This window comes from Botryllus schlosseri, chromosome 5, assembly GCF_051294905.1.
Source record: "Botryllus schlosseri isolate E-star chromosome 5, Bs_hap1, whole genome shotgun sequence".
NCBI classification, from domain to species: Eukaryota; Metazoa; Chordata; class Ascidiacea; order Stolidobranchia; family Styelidae; genus Botryllus; species Botryllus schlosseri.
Genome location: NC_137240.1, coordinates 20,387,017 through 20,407,909, shown reverse-complemented (window position 1 = coordinate 20,407,909; position 20,893 = coordinate 20,387,017). Strand labels below are relative to the sequence as shown.

The 20,893-nt window shown below is 38.7% G+C and overlaps 2 protein-coding genes across 3 annotated transcripts in view; both read right to left on the bottom strand.

The window, feature by feature from the left end:
- Positions 1 to 20,893, bottom strand: part of LOC145439845 (microfibril-associated glycoprotein 4-like) — a 532,879-nt gene that overhangs the window by 96,126 nt on the left and 415,860 nt on the right. The gene's annotated exons all lie outside the window — the stretch shown is intronic.
- LOC145439947 (C-type lectin domain family 4 member M-like) lies at positions 10,431 to 20,601 on the bottom strand. The gene is made up of 5 exons (XM_080317613.1): positions 20,592 to 20,601; positions 20,483 to 20,548; positions 20,328 to 20,393; positions 11,268 to 11,442; positions 10,431 to 10,941 (listed from the first exon to the last, which is right to left on the bottom strand). The coding sequence occupies exons 1-5, from the start codon at positions 20,599 to 20,601 to the stop codon at positions 10,686 to 10,688; spliced, it is 573 nt and encodes a 190-aa protein (XP_080173739.1). The 3' UTR covers positions 10,431 to 10,685.

The window sequence follows — 20,893 nt, the reverse complement described above, 5'->3', positions numbered from 1 at the left end:
ATATTATCATTCAAAATATTCCTAACCCTTTACACACCAGTGACAAATCATACAACGAATATGCTTTGTGGGTCGAATTGTTGTTCAGTGTCAAGTCTACCCGTTGAAACGTACATTAAACAGCGCAATCCAATTAAAACCACGAATCTATTTTCATTTCGTCACATACTGAAAAATAAATTTTCTTTCTCCAACACATACTTGTAACCAATCGCTTTCATTAAACACACAACACCATAAAAGTATTTACTTTCTACAACATAGACATTCCGATGTAGTCAAGAAATATTTTTATTAATCAAAATCATCGATTTCTGTTCACGGCGTTAGTGTGTGCATGTCATACCTGTGGGCTCCGTATTAAAATGGACACGACACGACTGACTGTAAGGAGATAGAAGTCTATCACATCGATTTACATGTGGTCTTCGCTACGGTTTCAAAAAACGAATCATCTCTTTTGCATTGATCTAGACCGAGCAAGTTAGTTAATGGGCATGATTGTGTTTGTCATATGCGAATGATAGGGTTACTGTCAAATCTACATACAACAATCTTCTGACGATCATAATAGCAATTTCATTTTCCGCCCCTTCATAATTGTACAACTCGGTAACTACGTTTAACAAGACCAATCACACTACCAGCGTTGAACACAAGATACCTACCCAAGTAAAAATATCATTCTGGTTTGGACAACTGACGTTTACCTGTGTAAAATTATCATTTTCACTTGGAGGTCCACCGTTACCTAACTAAAATACCATTGTCCTTTGGAGATTTACCCAGTGTAACAATCCCCTTTTTACTTGGAAATATATTTTTTCTCTGAGTAACAAACCTTTTTCACTTGGAAATATATTTTTGCCCTGGATAACAAACCTTTTTCATTTGGAAATATATTTTTTCTCTGGGTAACAAACCTTTTTCACTTGAAAATATATTTTTTCTCTGAGTAACAAACCTTTTTCAGTTGGAAATATATTTTTTCTCTTGGTAACAAACCTTTTTCACTTGGAAATATATTTTTTCTCTGAGTAACAAACCTTTTTCACTTGGAAATATATTTTTTCTCTGAGTAACAAACCTTTTTCACTTGGAAATATAAGTTTTCTCCGGGTAACAAACCTTTTTCCCTGAGCAACAAACCTTTTCCACTTGCAAATATATTTTTTCCTGGGTAACAAACCTTTTTCACTTGGAAATATATTTTTTTCCCTAGGTAACAAACCTTTTTCGCTTGGGAATATATTTTTTCCCTAGGTAACAAACCTTTTTCGCTTGGGAATATATTTTTCCCTGGGTTACAAACCTTTTTCACTTGGTGATCCGTCGTTTACCTGAGTAAAAATATCATTTTCCTTTGGGGATCTGGCGTTTACCCAGTGTAACAATACATTTTCTCTTGGTCATCTAGCTTTTCCTAGAGTAACAAAACCATTTTCATTTTGAAATCTGACAACCACACCGACAATTTGATATTTTTGTATTTTCTTACAGCGAACAGCGACAAAATATACACCAACAACGACTCCGATACATTTGTCTAATCAAATATTCACTTGTGTTGGTGCATGTCATCAAAATCGTCGGTTACCCACATGCAATGCGCTCTTGTACACAGAAATGCATGTTTTGGAAAATTGGACAATAGGCGTCGATAGTTCTGTGATGTCCGGGTTCGTGCTTTGGATTTTCCAGAGTCAAAATGTCTGAATAAAACACCTCCTTGACGATGGTTGGTATGTGGATAACGGTGTTCGGAAAACGGTTGGATTTATGTCACCCATCGCGATAACAATTCCAGGTCGAGTTTTCCCCCGCGCGTTTACTATATTGTGTCTTTATTGGTCAATGTATGTCTCGACATTCAGTTTGAAATCGGAAACCCTGATAAGTATGTAACCGGATCCGGATATCAACTCTGAATCGATAAACCAATGAACAATATTCAAAGTAAACATGTTACACCCTGTGTTTCCACGAAAAAATACCATCCAGACATACGTCGCGCTTGTTTGCCCACATCAGTATACGCGTAAATGGAGGTGTGTGACATTGCATGCAATGTGTTGGTATACAAACATCGATCCACAGACATTATCATAGCCGGTAGTTTTGATGTAGATCGAATGTCACCCGATAACAATGTCATACCAATAAGCCACATTGCAATGACTCTGAGTCAATCTGAAGCGTGACATACAGACACACAAACATGGAACCGTAACATGGGTTATTCGCACGACGGTGAAAGTGAACTATACAGCATATACCAATAGAGCGTTCACAGTCGAATATGCGAACCACGCACAATCACATACCCTGGTTTTTGTTGGATATGTACGAAACCAATAAATCGATACATTTCTGTTCCTTCTACGTCAATAATACAAGCGTCATTCCAATGCATCGCTCGAATGTAAGGTTCGTCGGGTGTAAAATCCATGTCAAATAACACCAAAGTGTGCTTTCCGTGTTTTATTATTTCCACCGACGCTTCTTGTCTGTGTCGTAACACTATGGTGCGGGGAGTTGAAAAACGGCGGATTGTGAAACGGATTGACATGACCAACAGAATCGACGTCAATAGCCTTGTGACGATGTCTTTTCAAAATGATACCGATCTCTTGTGGCGATGACCGTTTCGAAATGTCACCGGACGAACTGAATCCTTACGATGATGTGTTTTATGATTGCGTGTGAAATCGCGAGGTAGTGTTCTATTGTGGTGTACGATTGCAGTCTTCATTCCACAGAAACACACCTTATTGGATCACAGTATCAGTCCGAGATTTGCATAATCACTGTTCACGATATTTATCTGGAGTCGTTATGTGGGAGTAGTGACATCCATGCATCGTGACTGAAAGACTGATCGCAATCATTTCGAGCACCACTTCGATAGTTCACCATGGTCAAACGCTGCAGCAGAAAACTTCGGCGTGGACAACACATCGATCGATGTATCCAATTGGTCTGGGTGGTCTGTCCGGAGATAGGGCCATGGCTATCTTGTAATGTTACAACACGAAAACACCATCGAGTAAATCAGTGAACGGTGCCGAAATATCGATGTAATAGCGCGGACTCAGAGTCATTGCAATGTGGCTTATTGGTATGACATTGTTATCGGGTGACATTCGATCTACATCAAAACTACCGGCTATGATAATGTCTGTGGATCGATGTTTGTATACCAACACATTGCATGCAATGTCACACACCTCCATTTACGCGTATACTGATGTGGACAAACAAGCGCGACGTATGTCTGGATGGTATTTTTTCGTGGAAACACAGGGTGTAACATGTTTACTTTGAATATTGTTCATTGGTTTATCGATTCAGAGTTGATATCCGGATCCGGTTACATACTTATCAGGGTTTCCGATTTCAAACTGAATGTCGAGACATACATTGACCAATAAAGACACAATATAGTAAACGCGCGGGGGAAAACTCGACCTGGAATTGTTATCGCGATGGGTGACATAAATCCAACCGTTTTCCGAACACCGTTATCCACATACCAACCATCGTCAAGGAGGTGTTTTATTCAGACATTTTGACTCTGGAAAATCCAAAGCACGAACCCGGACATCACAGAACTATCGACGCCTATTGTCCAATTTTCCAAAACATGCATTTCTGTGTACAAGAGCGCATTGCATGTGGGTAACCGACGATTTTGATGACATGCACCAACACAAGTGAATATTTGATTAGACAAATGTATCGGAGTCGTTGTTGGTGTATATTTTGTCGCTGTTCGCTGTAAGAAAATACAAAAATATCAAATTGTCGGTGTGGTTGTCAGATTTCAAAATGAAAATGGTTTTGTTACTCTAGGAAAAGCTAGATGACCAAGAGAAAATGTATTGTTACACTGGGTAAACGCCAGATCCCCAAAGGAAAATGATATTTTTACTCAGGTAAACGACGGATCACCAAGTGAAAAAGGTTTGTAACCCAGGGAAAAATGTATTCCCAAGCGAAAAAGGTTTGTTACCTAGGGAAAAAATATATTCCCAAGCGAAAAAGGTTTGTTACCTAGGGAAAAAAATATATTTCCAAGTGAAAAAGGTTTGTTACCCAGGAAAAAATATATTTGCAAGTGGAAAAGGTTTGTTGCTCAGGGAAAAAGGTTTGTTACCCGGAGAAAACTTATATTTCCAAGTGAAAAAGGTTTGTTACTCAGAGAAAAAATATATTTCCAAGTGAAAAAGGTTTGTTACTCAGAGAAAAAATATATTTCCAAGTGAAAAAGGTTTGTTACCAAGAGAAAAAATATATTTCCAACTGAAAAAGGTTTGTTACTCAGAGAAAAAATATATTTTCAAGTGAAAAAGGTTTGTTACCCAGAGAAAAAATATATTTCCAAATGAAAAAGGTTTGTTATCCAGGGCAAAAATATATTTCCAAGTGAAAAAGGTTTGTTACTCAGAGAAAAAATATATTTCCAAGTGAAAAGGGGATTGTTACACTGGGTAAATCTCCAAAGGACAATGGTATTTTAGTTAGGTAACGGTGGACCTCCAAGTGAAAATGATAATTTTACACAGGTAAACGTCAGTTGTCCAAACCAGAATGATATTTTTACTTGGGTAGGTATCTTGTGTTCAACGCTGGTAGTGTGATTGGTCTTGTTAAACGTAGTTACCGAGTTGTACAATTATGAAGGGGCGGAAAATGAAATTGCTATTATGATCGTCAGAAGATTGTTGTATGTAGATTTGACAGTAACCCTATCATTCGCATATGACAAACACAATCATGCCCATTAACTAACTTGCTCGGTCTAGATCAATGCAAAAGAGATGATTCGTTTTTTGAAACCGTAGCGAAGACCACATGTAAATCGATGTGATAGACTTCTATCTCCTTACAGTCAGTCGTGTCGTGTCCATTTTAATACGGAGCCCACAGGTATGACATGCACACACTAACGCCGTGAACAGAAATCGATGATTTTGATTAATAAAAATATTTCTTGACTACATCGGAATGTCTATGTTGTAGAAAGTAAATACTTTTATGGTGTTGTGTGTTTAATGAAAGCGATTGGTTACAAGTATGTGTTGGAGAAAGAAAATTTATTTTTCAGTATGTGACGAAATGAAAATAGATTCGTGGTTTTAATTGGATTGCGCTGTTTAATGTACGTTTCAACGGGTAGACTTGACACTGAACAACAATTCGACCCACAAAGCATATTCGTTGTATGATTTGTCACTGGTGTGTAAAGGGTTAGGAATATTTTGAATGATAATATCTACTAGCTGTTTTGTTGTGAGAGCGATCATGTGGTGACTCAGCACTTTTCGTTAGCAAAGTAGATTGATCTATGTGAAAGATGTAAGGACCGTGGCTAGAAACATATGTACTTTGTTGTTGGGGAACTGCTATGGTGTTGACATAACCCTCTGGAAGTGAGTATGCTTTTCTTTCACGAAAGTTAACGTGGCTCGTTGTAATAAATTTGTGTTGACTAAACTCGAATGGATACTGCAATTGTGCTGGACTTACACATGGTATTCGCATACTGTACACATACAAACTTTTGTGTAAACAACTCTGATGTTTCTGTTAGTACTAGTTCTGTGTTGAACTATTTGATTATTAAGATACATGAACACCCATTCAGACAATAAAGGTCTTGTGATATCGAAACAGTTTGTAGAGTCTAACCAACCATTCTTTAGTTTCGTAATGCGAGAATATCGAGTAAAGTTAATTACTTTGTGTGATGTAAATATCTTTCGTACTTTTGTAAGAGTAGTGGGGGTCTCATGAAAAAAGTAACTTGTTGACAAAAACAAAATATTGAATGAAGGTTCGTCTGTTGTTTTCGTAAGTCAAGAGAGTGAAAATTGTTGTTGTTGTTTTTGTTACACTAAATCGAAATAGTGTGAAAGCGTCACCAATCATTGCGTATGTTCGTAGCATGGGCGAATATATTCGTGTACCATGAACATCTTTCATATACACTTAGTATGAAATGAGATGCGTGGAATAATAATTAGTGTCCTACAAAAGTAAAACTTGTTGCGTTTGATTGTATACTTTATATCGATGTCTTTGTGATGTTGAAAGACAGCTGTGTTTACATTTGAATATAGTAAGCGGAGTAACTCAAGTAATAAATTTTACTCGTTTGAAAATACCGGTCAATGGAGTAACAGTATCAATATGAGTGGTAATTATTTTTCGTGATATACAACCAATCTTCCAAGCATAACTTTTCCAAAAATCGTCGTGGCATAGTCGGCTGTTACGAATTCGAAACAAATGTACTTCGATTATCACGATGATGGAAATTACGACCAACACAGTATTTCGTAAGTGAATGTGTATCGTTTGGTATGTTCAGCAGTCACTAAATGACAAAAATAGCAAACTGATGCAACCCGGTAGTTAAACGATACAGTTACAAGTTGGATGTAATCTTGATTTACAGATGACAGCTTGATGAGTATTGTGATGACATTTACTTTAGCGAATGACAACGGAAAAATTTTCGATTGCATTGTCGGCGTATGTGTTACACAAATAATTCTAGTACACCTAACTATAGGATGCATTTGACAAACATCGTACAAATTGTTTCGTTGTGATGGTGACGACTTTCAGCGGTTTGGTTTCATGTCGGGAATTATTATTTGGGGGTTCAAAAATAATCAATACTACAAATGAACAACAATACAAAACACGTTAAGTGAATTACAGCGTAGCAAGTACTTCCTTGATATTACGATTGTTGTGTACCAGACATTTCTAACTGAATTGAATGCATCTAGCAAACATATTCCAATTTACTTTTGTAATGATCAAAGTATGTGAAATGGTGCGAATGGATTAGGTATTAATCAAGCGGCGATATGTCAATTCACCTAGTGTGATATCTTGACACCGGGAAATGTGCGAAAGTGTTTCAATTCCCACTGCAGATTACGACGATAAAGTATTGTACCGGTTATTGTTCAACAAAGAAAATTGTTGTTTCATCTTTAGTCTTGGTTACTGGAGACAATTACATTTGTAAATTATTTCCTGATTTCCACAATACGCTGCGTGGTTTTTACGAACACGGCTTAATCATCCCAATCAAAACATTTCAGATATGTTAATCTAGTTTTACAAATCGATATGTCAATAACAATGTTTCTGAAAAGTTTGTTGGTATCGTAATAACCTTCAACACAACCCTGGTCTAATAATGTCATAATTTAATAATCAAGTCATGATCGACTATTACAAAATCTCATATGTCAAAATCAATGTGTCAATTCGTGAAAATTTTCAATATAACACCTGCGTTCGATTGTAAGAATTCTCAACTACGTTGGTTAGACATTCAAATCTCGTATACTCAAATGTAATGTGTTAATCTCAAACCGCGCGCCAAGTAGTAATTACTTCATCTTGCAGTTGAATAAAAAATATGGGATATGGATACAACTGAGTTGGTATGTTTGTGGGTTGTAGTGATTACTCGCGTAGTCTTGTCTACTTTTCATACGGACACTTTTTGTTTTGGTTTGGTGAGTTACAAACGGATTGACTTACCAAGGTTTTTGTATTTTACTCGTTTGTGCATGGCGAGATGTTAAAATGTTGAGTTGTCATAGTGATAGTATTTCTGAAACTCTATTTTACAAACGGAAACGCGGAGTCGTGAATAGAGTTGTCAGTTTCAAGGATTGTTTCAAAGTATAATCTTGAAATGTGACTGGGTGAAAGTTGGTAGTCATGTTTGTCAAACCTATTTCAATTCACGCAATGTCAAAGTCCAAATATTTCATTCTGGATTATTTGGATTTACCTTTAGTACATCCCGCGAATGGATTTAAAGTTGGTAAATTACCAAAATGATTGAATATTATCGGGTTAGAGATAGTTGGTATTGATTCTATAAGTGTTAAAACAGCGGCGTGGAATGTGTGAATGATCCGATGCGGGTGAATGTTGGCGTCAGTAATATTCAGGTTACGTTCGATTCAACAGATCGCGTTAATAGGATTTGTCAAAGGATTTGAGTAGGGTCGAATCAATACTTTCAAATACGATTCAACTTGATTTGTGTAGTAAGTTACATTTCAAGTTGACAAACAAGTTGACAAACTAACACATTGATTGAATATTTTCATGGATCTTATCACGCAACTAAAGTCAGCCACTATTCGGGAGGCGTGAAACGTATAGCGATCGCGGGAAAGTGACAAATTGTTGGTTTTCGAATCACCGTCTGCGACGGCTCTGGGACAAACTAATTACCGAAATATTACCTTGTGAGCGGATTGCTATGTCTGAAGCATTATCCGGTGAGTGGTCATCGGGTTTTAAAATTATATCACACCCTTTTGAATAAGCGTTCACTTCACAGAGGATTAGGGTTAGAGCGGAAACAAGTGACAATTTGTCGCTATTCAAGTTACCGACACTGGCGGTCTGTTATTAGTTACTTGTTAAATCTTACCAGCGAAATCAAGTTCTGTGACAAACTGATTACTAAAATTTCACCGCGTGAGCGATCGGTATGGTTATGACACCAAGTCGTGAAAGATGGTTATGTCCGAGACATTATCCTGTCAGTGATCGTGGGGTTTTGCAAATATTTCACACCTTTTTTGAATAAGCGTTAACTTCACAAAGGATTACGGCTAGAATAGAAATAAGTGACAATTTGTTGGTATTCAAGTCTCGCCGGGGGTGTATCTGTTATTCGGCACTTATTACACTTCTCATGAAATTAGAGTGAGAACATAAAGCATCAAGTTGTTGTTTTCGAATTTTGATGTCGCGGTGATAAATTTACGCATTCAATTACAATTCAACTTCGGTTGTGTATTGAGTGATAGATTGATATGCCGGAAGTGGTATCTTGTGAGCGATCGTAGGATTTTACAAATATTTCACATCTTTTTGAAGTGTTAGTTTGCGAACGCGACTATTGTTGATATTCGAATCGCCATCTGTCGCACGCACTGCTTAATCCTCACAACAAACCACGTTTCCGTTTGCGCGGTTATTGTTGGTGACTCGTACATATTCAACACCGCGCGAGAGATGGCTATACTCGAAAGTGCGAATCACCGCCACACCCGTAAGAACACATGGTAAATCACCAGAGATCCCGTAAGAATACACGACAGGCGAATCACCGCCACCACCTATAGCAAAGAAGGTGAGTCACGACCCCGAGTTTTCACGGCGAATCACGACCACGCCCTATACCCGAAAAGGCGAATCACGACCGCACCCATAAGAACACATGACACCTCACCAGAGATCCCATAAGAATCAATGGTACACCACCAGAGATCCCGTAAGAAACAATGACACATCACGAGCGATAGGGGGTCTGAAAGGGTTCCATCACCAACACGAGTTTTCACGGCACATCACCGACGAAGCCTATACCCGAAAGGGTACCATCACCAGAGATCCCATAAGAACACATGGCACCTCACCAGAGATCCCGTAAGAAACAATGGCACATCACGAGCGATAGGGGGTCTGAAAGGGTTCCATCACCAACACGAGTTTTCACGGCACATCACCGACGAAGCCTATACCCGAAAGGGTACCATCACCAGAGATCCCATAAGAACACATGGCACCTCACCAGCGGAAGGAGGGGTCAAAAGGGTGCCATCACCAACACGAGTTTCGCGGCACCTCACCAGAGATCCCATAAGAACCCCCAGGCAAATCACGAGCGATCTACTATACTACTTCCGTACTGTACGTAATAAAGCCAAGTTTCACATTCCTTGGCGATTTTGAGGGGGTTCCAGTGCTCGACGATTGTTATTATTCGGATTTTTGGAATCGGTGCGACAATAGAATTTGAGTGATACCGGTTATTACGAATTCTGAGCTGTTTATGATTAATTTCATTGCCGCAGATGAGGCACGACCTGCCCGTGCCGCACCTGTGCCTTACCTCTTCTTTCGCACTATATTTTCGAACAATAAATAGGAAAATTGGTGAAGTTTGACGAAAAAAAAGGTCAAATTTAATTATATATGAACACCGACGGTAAATATCAATATCATTGAAGGTTTCACAATTTTCCTTTACTCATCCTGAATGCAGGTGAGACACTGCCTCACTTGCATTTCCTGACCACACGTCACTGCTTTGAACACATGACTGGAGACATATACTCAATTTGAATATCACGTTTGTTTTATGCTACCTTCATTCTGTATACATCCTTAAACTCGAATACTTTTCGTGTGTCGTTTATCAGGAGTTAAATGTACATTACATTACGTGGCGAAAAAATTCATATTTCATTATTTTGATATCAAGAAGAACTGAGCAGCTGAGCAAAGAAGGACTTTCAACACCTCAAATTGACCAGAATCAATAGGTTAAGAATGACCTATCGAGGTATTTTAGGCTACGAAGCGGCGAAAGTCCGGTAATTGCGATACCTTGCCGGCTATATTGTTATGTGATCAGTGCGGTTGACCATGATATAAAACAGGTTAGTAAATCTGAGGTTAACTTTTCCGTTCGTCAGAATTAATGCAACAGCTGGAATACAATGTATTATATTACTTTGAGTATATTCATTCCCCACAAGTCCAACATTCTTTCCACGAGTGGCATTTATTACCTGTTACATATTTCCATGTAATTAAAATAATTGTCCTGAGCATATACATATACACTATGCCATTTTTTCGCATATGTAATTCAGTTTTGTCTCACAATAATGGTCATCGAAATTCCAGGCTTCAGCACGAATGTATGCGCAGTCCTGTCCGCCACCAAGATCATCGTTGGGCTCGCCACTATTCCAGCGCACTTCTCCCGCGATCAGTGGTTTACCACTCAGCCACATGAATGTACCTTCTTTTGCTCTGTCGTCCAGTCCAACATACGTCCCATAGTCGGTTGAATTGATCAGATTGTCGATGAGGTCTCTGTTATGTTTTTGTTTGTAGACGTGATCAAAGTGATATACGTTCAAGTGAAATTTACATGAAAATACAGAAAAAGTCCGTATATCATATTACCATTTCTCAGAAAAAATAATGTTTCAGAGTACAATTATGCTGCAGATTTGACATTACCAAAAAACTGTATGATTGACCACAGATGTATTTGATAATTTTAAAGAATCGCAGGTGATAAATCTTTGTTACAATGTGCGTAATTCAAATGTTCGAAAACATCGACTACGCGCATTTCAATAACGACAATTTGTTGCAAGCCACGGCTGACGTTTAAGGCTGGTATATTTATTCACCTGAGGATAGTGGCATCAATTATACCGTCCACTGCAAGTCTGGCACCATACTTTTCACAATTTTCCAACGACTCCGTATAATTGGCTCTTTCCGTAAATACTTTGTACAGATTGTAGTTACCCGCTCGATACCAGCCCAATACCTGTTCCAAAGCTGTGATTCTTTTATATATTTCTGGTTTGAAAAAGGTGACTATAATTTATTAATATCGACTTGACATATTGCGTTGGTAGAACATATAACAATGTTGTGGAAATATTTCCGACACAAGAATGCGAATAATCATTTTGATGGAATAGTTTCGGTATTCTTGTTGTATTCCAAGTCCTAGATGTGATCTTTTAGCGTACCATTCACGTACTTGCAACCTAAACACCACTGTCAATATACCGTAATTTGATATAGGTATTTTGAATACAAGAATCAAGAACACAAGAATCATGCAACAAAAAGGATTAACGTGACGCAATAAGACGTCTGCGGAGAGTACAGAACGCGCCACCGAAGTGCATCTTGCTGTATTCCATGTCCTGTATCACGCACGGCCAAGCCGTGGCTCGCGAGATTGTATGTTGGATTGATATTTATGGTGTTTCGACTACATTGGACATTTTGCAACAGATCGATATTCCGTATTTACCGACTTTTAGGCTTTTATAAGACGCCGATAACGCGGTTCACGTGGTGATGAGGATCCTAGATAAACCTCCAACACCTCGGTCGGACTCGATCCCGCAATCCATTGTTTTTTTAACTGTAAATTATACCACTACGCTCGCTCGCCATCGTGGCCCGTTAGTGGTGGACATGGGGGTATATTTCTGCAGGGGCTTTAAAATGAAGCTTCGACTGATCTAATAATTTGTTGACGGGTTTGCATTCCGCAAAAGGTTCTTTCGAGAAATAACCTAAAATCTTCAGACAGGAGCCGCCGATAGCATCTGGGTAATTTTAATTATTGGGATAGTCATTGGTATTTAATTTTCATCTCAGCGACCCCGAAAGAATACGAAAACGACCTCATTGGGCTCGCAACCCCTGGGTTGAGAACCCCTATGCTTTATAAAAAATGTCACCAATATTCAAGTGGCCAGCGCAATTACCTAGAACGCGGCATGTAGCCCTTTAGTCAAAATGTTGGTCACCCCTGTACTGTATCATCAATGTACTAGCTGAGTCTTTTCATGGCCCTTGACACTGACAAAAACCGCAACATTATTTCCCAGATTATTGCGTTTTAATTTCTGAGAATTTCCACACTGACTGTTGCATAAATATGGTGACTGAGGAGCTCTACACCAGGGGTGTCAAACTCAATTCGGATCGCGGACCGGACTGATCGCTTACGGGTCGGACCAGTAAAATACATACTCTGTCTTATCACTGGGATGCCTCATTAAGCCTGGTTAATCCCAGCAAAACCTCATTCGGAAACAATGGAATTGACAAAATTTTTGATTGATCCATTGAATACAGTTATAAACCAATAGTAGGGTTGCTCTGAATTAGGGATCGCCACGATAGATTGATAAATTTGACATATTTTATGGGCCCTCTGCATTAGTGGTAATTCTGCGTAGGCTCTGCATATGAGTTGTTAGGAAGATATGAGATTTATCTGTAAATGCTGTCTTGGTTCATTATTATAAAATCATCATTCGGGTTTCTACTGATGAGCTTTTGATTAATAAGTTAAACAGTAGTTCGACCACGACTCCAGATATGTGGATTGTTGGATTCTTTGTGTAATTTACATGTGACGGCTTCGCATTGGCGCTTTGCCTCTGTGTTTAATAACCCTGCACATTCGTGTCTTCTATGAATTTCGTGCCAATGTCACCAACGATTACTATCAACGTAATATCGACCAAGAATTGTGGTTATGTGAAATCTATGGATGTTCAACATTTGTTGCCTTGTGATTCTATCGTGGAAGTATTTCCTATACACAAATATCAACTTCTGGCAGGAATGTGCTAGATCAGAGGTTATCAACGCGGTACCCGCGGGCGCCAGGTCACCCGTCAGGATCAGAATAGTCACCCGCGGCCGCAACAGCAAATATTGAAATGAGAGCTTTTTAAGATTGAGATGGATATCATGTGAACAGTAGTTAAACATGGTTAGTTGACCTGCAGTGTTCGATCGGGGCGTTGCTCGTCTTAGCCCTAACGGAGGCTATAGGCTGGAATCTTTACTTAATATTTCCGAGCTCGACGCGGAAATGGGGACTTCGTCGCGTGTCCGACAACGAAACTGAACTCTGATTCACTGGCGTGAGTCCCGGAGAGAGTAATCTGTTTTTAGCAAGGAGCCGACACCCTGCCCAGTGCTCTGACTGTACACGTCAAGAAGTCCAATCTGGCAGAGATAAACGAAGGAAGTGAATCACAGCCGTTCGCATTAATCTGTACCTAAGCAGTAACTCTTGGTTTCAAAAAGGTTGGTGGCCTTTGCGCGGGTTCGTACACGCGTTTTCTCGTGTACTCAAGAAATACTTCGCGGACCGGATGCAGCCCGGGGGCCGTATGTTTTACACCCCTGATCAACACTGTGTGAGTTCTTAGGGGGTTATTCAAATTGTTAACCAGAATAAATAAATTTCATAAAAAATTTCCAGATGGGCGATGGTGTTGCCAACTATTTTTCCTTTGGCATGAAAGGACACACAAAAATGTCGGGAACCGCTTCTGTATTGACTAACAGCGTTTAACATAGATAGTACACTGTATTGTGTTACCTGTGCAGTGTTCATTACAAGTGGAGGACAGCTGATGGGTAGGCTTTGAAATATAGTCGCAGTCACAGAAATTGTTTTGAATATTGACGGGGACGTATTTGCTTATACTACTATAATCAAATCACGTTTCAAAATATATTGTCTAATGATAAATCACAATCACGTGTACCTGATGAAAATGACGTCTTAAATGTTTTAGTAAATCGTTGAAATACCTATCTTTTTCAAGTCATAAGATGGACTCAACAATAATACAACCGAACGTGCATAATTCCACTTCATATGCAGCCCGCCCTTCTTCTGATGTAAAACATACAAATTTATTGCACGTGAAATATACCTAACCGCATTATAAATCAGTGGTTGAACTGTTGTCCCAAGGCAGCCCTTCAGAAATTATATTGTGGTGAATAATTTTATTTTTCGTCCTATTATTCACCTAATAAATATGCTCCATTCGCCAAATTCACTCATCACGTCACAATTTTGCGCAAAAATCGAATATAAATTTTACACAAAAACGACTGTATTAAGGGTGCTTATGGCTGTTGAGGTCCGTATATGATACGAAACACGTCCTCTCATCTTACTTTATTGGATTTGAATTGTTATTATCTCAACCTAAACCCTCTAAATAATCAGGATCTTCAGTATTTCGAAGAAAGTTAGAGGAAATTTCGTTGAAAGAGAGTCATGTATTTTTTCCCAAGCCTTGCTAATGAGAAATAGGGGTTCCTCATGAGTGTTCTGATTTTAGGTTCTACAAATAGAGCCTCTACTGTATTCACTCAAGTTAGGAAACCTTACGTGAATATATTTAGAACATGCACTCTATTTGATCAGAGCTTTTAAGAACTTTTTCATGAGATCCAGTTTAATATATAATGGTGGAAATACAACATTAGATCTGTCGATAAGAGCAGGCACTGAAACATTTTAAAGCCCAGTGTAAGATGCTCCCTCATCGGCCACTTACGTTTAATTCAATGACTTCTACTGTCCCATTCACAAATAAAACAAGGATACCTTGTAGTTCTAGACCAGGGGGGGGGGCAACCTGCGGCCGTAGAATGGAGTTTGAGCAGCCGTCGACATGTAATTCAATTATTATGTGTTGGCCCCCGTCGACATGCAAATTGATTCCTGAATTTTAGAGAGATTAAGATAATTATTCTTGAGATTTTCGTCGCGCTGCGCGCTATTCAATGTGACTCCATTTTTCAATTTTAATATAGTACCACCCTTTGCAATCTGAGACCCACGGTAGACGCAAACAGCAAGGGAAAATGATGCGCCCCATATAAAATACCTACTTGGATGTGTACGACAAACAAAAGAAATTTGTTTCTGGTACGTTCGAGCGATTGCAATGTGTTTCCACTATACCGACAATCCTGATGGGATGTCAAGAAATAACAGCATACAAGAGTGACCAATACCAATTGGCTCACCCGAAGATGCATCATAATTTATATACCTGGCCCTAAATTTTCCAAATCACCCCCTTAATCAACTCTACCAATGAATCTGATCACATGGGCTGGGAAAGAAAAAATAATTAATAATAATTTGTGAAAATACTACTATTAATGACGAAATAGATTCGTGAAACTGAAAAACATTTCGCGCTCGGCGCGGTCATTGCGTATCCCAGTAGCTATTTAGACCATGATCACTCGCGATTTCGGTGCCTATAGTAAGCCGGTATGAAACAGTAGTTCAGTCCGGAAATGCACAATATGGGGATTGGGCGTCCAGTTAGTTCATTACGGCCTGCCGTAGGCTACATAAGTTATTGAAATGCGGCCGTGAACAGCAAAAAGGTTGCCCATCTATGTTCTAGACCAGGCCTGGGCAAAGTGCGGCCCGCGAAGCTATTCTGTGCGGCCCGCGAAAGGTTCCTTGGAAATCAAAACATAAAACTTGCTTTTTGGACGACTAAAACTGACTGTATCAAATGAACAGGAAATTCGTTTACTTTGAAGCATGTTCATTAATATGCCACGATAACGCTGCCTGCGTACCTGATACGTACCTACGAACGCATGCGTAGTCCAGATTCAAAATAAAGGCAACGTGGCAAAGTATGAGTAGCAATAGTTTAGTTCAAACCTTCCTTGTTGCCATTGTCAAATTACGCAATATACGGTATGAGTTTCAATTTGTTACGTGATATGTTTCCAAATCCCTAATTCGTAAAACAGGTCAATCAGTGCTTGCGATTGCTATATGACTCATATCTATCAGCACCAGGATTAACGGTCATGCCCAAAAAAGAAAGCCGAAAACTGAAATTCAAAGAAGATTTAGGTTTAGGATTTAGAACTCTATATAAATACACTATACTGGAGTCAGGGGTAAACCGGTCCTTTCAGTTTTTGCCGAGCATGTCGCCGAGATTAAGAATTTTAACAAAAGGCGGTCTTATGACAAAAACACGAAAAAACACTCGGGCAAGGGAGGACAAAGTTCACAAAAACTGCAAGCTTCGCTCAACATAAAGGTTATTTAGGCTGCACACTGCTCGGAAGGCAGCGACCAATAATAAAAGCTTTGTACTATTGCATATACTTTTCAGTGCAGTGGTTCTCAAACTGAGAGACGTGAAAGCATCAGAAGGGTGGCGCGAAGCCGAAGTTTATTGAAAAAAATTTTCGCGCTCTGCGCGATATACCCCAGCTTATAGTTGCTGCTTTGTGTATCGTCCGACTTCATATATGTCACAATTCTCTCATTAACAGCCACAATCGTCCATGCTATCAAACTATCTATTGGGATTACTAGCATTCCGGTTGCACTTTTAATATTTTGTGATATCGTGATAAGGGGGCTCGAAATTGTTCACTATCATGAAAAGAGCCGTTCCTGAAAAAGTTTGAGAGCCACTGTTTTAAATTCATAATAGAAGAACGTTGGATAGGGTTTTTAAGAAAGCAGAAATGTATCATGTTTAATAATGTTACGAATCATGACAACAAGTAGATATTTTTTAATTAACCGTCAATTTCTGATTACCTAATATCAACATTCAACACATTCACTGAGCAGCATTTATTAGGAATGTAATTTACAAATAAAATTTAAATACGCTGGAGAATATAGCTAAAAAATTTCACTCGGCCCGCCAACGTATTTATGTTTCTTATTTGGCCCGCGGAGAAAAATAATTGCCCACCCCTGTTCTAGACAGTTGAACCAGTAGCATATTTATGAATTCAGAATCGAAGAAAACTCTATACGTTTCAGTAGTTTCGACTACAGAGGGTTCGGAGGCAAAGAAGCGTGTGTATTCACCAGGGTTGTAATGACTCGAGTCATGACTCGACTCGAGTCAGACTCGAGTCACGATTTTTTTATGACTCGACTTGACTCGAGTCAATATTTGGATTGACTCGACTTGTACTCGAGTCATTACGCATGACTCGACCCAAGTCATTGACTCGGCTTATTTTATATGACTTGAAGATGAAGAAATTTGCGAATCATAATCGCTAGATCAACGCATCCGACGAATTCTGCCGACATCGCTATTTGTCACCACTGCTTTCGTTGCACTTGTCTGATATCAGATATGCCGCCGTAAAAACAACAGAAAATGATACATAGTAGCAATGCATTGTACAAAATCGTACAGTGATGAAGAGGTAATAGATCCTCCGCAATTAAAGTACTTAAGACTTTTCAATTATACAAGCAAACAATTGAATCAAAGTTCAATTAGAGCCAATGAAATGACTCAGATGGTGAAGAGACTGATAAGCTCATGTGTAGATTTGAAGGCGATGATTCTTTGCATTTTTGGGTGACTAGAAAGAATGAGTATTCAATGCTCTTCAGTGTGGTTCAAAAATGCTTGTCAATTCCTGCATCTAGTGCACTAGTGGAACGTGTATTCAGTAGATGTAGATTCATTCTACGGCCATGCCGCTTTAACATATTTGAGGATCTCCTTTCCACATTAGTATTTTTGAGGTGTAACTCATTGATTTGATCTGCTGTCTGTGAAAACACACAATGTCCCTCGTCCATTTGACGTTTTGTTAGGTATGTGCATTGTGCACGTGAGTAATAACGAATGGCTAATGTTGTGTGATGTTTGTACAATATGGCTGTTCTAAAATAACTTCTTTTTTATTTTACTGGGTGGTTACTTGATAAAATTGTTATGTTGCATAAAAGGAACACTGAATCTGGCTTAATTTGAAAAAAGTTGAATCAATGATGTGAGAGGAGAATATTTTGGATTTGAAAATAAATGGAGTATTTTAGTGAGAAATTCTTTCATATAATATAATTACATAGTAAATTAAGCCGACTATTTTTTCATATCCAAAACATTCTACTCTAATAACTTCACTTTTTCTAGTTGGAATTGAGTCAAATTTGCTATGAATCATATTTTTACACAATGTAACAATATCATGAGATAGCCGGTAAAATTCGAAAATCTCTATTTGTAATTAGTCTAAAATTTTCTTTCATAGCATTGCTTTCTACTGGTTGGAATTGAGCCAAATTTGATTATTTTAGGCAATCTAGCAATTTTAAGAAGTAGCCGGAAAATTTGAAAAAATGTTTTTGAACAGCCCCATTGTACAATTATTTCTCCAATGCTGTAACTGCGATGTAGTCTGTAATGCAATTGGGAAAACCTTTAGTATAATGAAAAGGCATCTGTTCTGTTGTCACTGCACAATGCACATAGTTGCATACACGCTTTTACAGCATGCTGGCCTGTTGTAAATACCTCTACATAAACATGCATCTATTGATTCTCTATCAACTAGTATCTTGACATGAATTTGTTGGTTCTCTATCAGCTATTCGTGAGCTATCGTCGATGTGTTCATAATAAAAACTGAATGCTTGTATTAGTGATGTATCAGACTGACAAGAGAGATATTTGATTTTAAGTTCTGAGATTAGTAAAGTTTTCTTCAGCATCGGTAAATGAGGCCAGGACCTGTCCGTTATTTGCCTAAATAAACACGTGCCAAGACTCTGATAGGGACAAAATGAGCATGTTTCGCAAACAAGGAATTCGATATCACCCAAGCAGGATTGAAAACATGAGTTGAACATGACTTCAATACTGTGACTTGGACTCGACTCGAGTCATAACACCATGACTCGGACTTGACCCTTTAAACGGTGACTTGGACTCGGACTCGAATCTGTGATGAATTGAAAATGACTCGACTCGAGTCAAAACCACAAAAGTATGATTGACTCGTGACTCGGAACCATGTGACTTGGTTACAACCCTGGTATTCACTATCATGACCACGATGCATATACCAAGCAACAGTGGCAGCTGCAAGAATATGTTTTTATCTGGAACTTACACTAAGAGCAGATTAATTTAGCGTATTCAAATTTATAACAAAGTTATTTAGTTCAACTTGATTCAACAATATATAGCTGCAGATCACCACCACACTGATGCTGAGAACATTCTTCAGACAAACACTCTTCACCGAGAGAATCTTGTTCAACTGTTAGTAAAACTTTTGAAGGCAATGGAATTGTCACATCTAGCCCATGAGGAATCGGTCGTATTGCACAATTTAAATTGGATATTGAATTTTATGCTGATATTTGACATTGAATAAAAATACACATGAGCAAAAGTAACAATCTTTTCCGTGTCCACGTGGCTCTCTCTCCAAACTACTGGCACATCAAATGCTAAAAAATTTTGTTTTCAAATGCTTCACAGCCTCAATGTCACGTTATTTTTCATTCAGTGTGCTGTGAATTCCTATTCTTTACATCGCCTAGGCCCCGGTGGGTGTGTGATATCAAAGACTGCTCTAATTCGTATCGACGCCTTTTTATCTTTTCATTGTATCGCAGTCTTGTGATGTTTTGAAAGAAAAAAAAGATTAATAAATTGATACTGATATCAAAAACTAGGCCTGGAATACTTACTTTCATACATACTTATAAAAAGTTACTTTTACTTGTACTTGAGTAGAAATTGACGCTGTTACTTCTACTTGAGTACCTATGGCAAGTACTTTGACCACCTCTGAAGACGTCATAATGGATATAGCTATGATCCAACAGCAAGGAACACGTCACAGAACAGGCTGTTTTTAACACTGAAATGCAAAATTTTAAATCACAGATTATAAAAAGTCTTGACGTGATAGGAAAAAAGCGACTTCATATTCGTAATCAGCGAACGAAAACTGACTTAATAGTCATCATTTTGACCGAAAAACAAAAATCATGTCGACCAGTGTAATGTTTGTGAGCTGCAATAAAGGCTTCGGTTAAAAGTTTGGAAACTTCAGTATATATGAATGAACCATACCGTTTACTGCCGCCATGAGATTGCGTTCCAATGTCCTGGTAGCTTTCCTGGTCTCATTCCTCAGGTCTAAAAGGATGAACATAGTGTTTTCTTGATAGGTGACCATTGGTGACCATGAAAGGTTGGCAAATTATATATTAGAATGTGCCCTATACCTTTGGCCGCCGCCATCAGATTGCTTTCCAATAGAGAAGTAGCGTTCCTGGTCTCATCTCTCACGTCTAAACCAACATAAATATAGTTAGCTGAAAATCAACTGCTGACCTGTACCCATCTACTATCTGGACCGCGTCAGGGGTCGGGGACCTTTATCATTGAAATAGACATCCATTGGTGGTATATTTTTATTGTAATTCCCAAGACGCCGTACGATAATATAAATCAACTATGACGCGACAAGGAAGACGTCATGGTGACACGAATTGAAATATCATTAATAGCAGTGGTAACCAACGCGGGTGATATCGCTGCCCAAGGGCGTTTGTGAGAATCAAAGGACAGCAAATACCTAGGGGGGGGGGGGGCGAACCTGTTGGATTTAGAATGTCCAGTGGCATCTATTCAAT

Excerpts from the sequence above, each read along its gene's own strand:
- LOC145439947 (XM_080317613.1), bottom strand. Across the intron at positions 11,443-20,327 it reads TCTCATGGCGGCAGTAAACG|AAATATATAAAAGAATCACA; the intron begins GTATGGTTCATT and ends TTTTCAAACCAG. Across the intron at positions 10,942-11,267 it reads ATTGATGCCACTATCCTCAG|AGACCTCATCGACAATCTGA; the intron begins GTGAATAAATAT and ends AAAACATAACAG.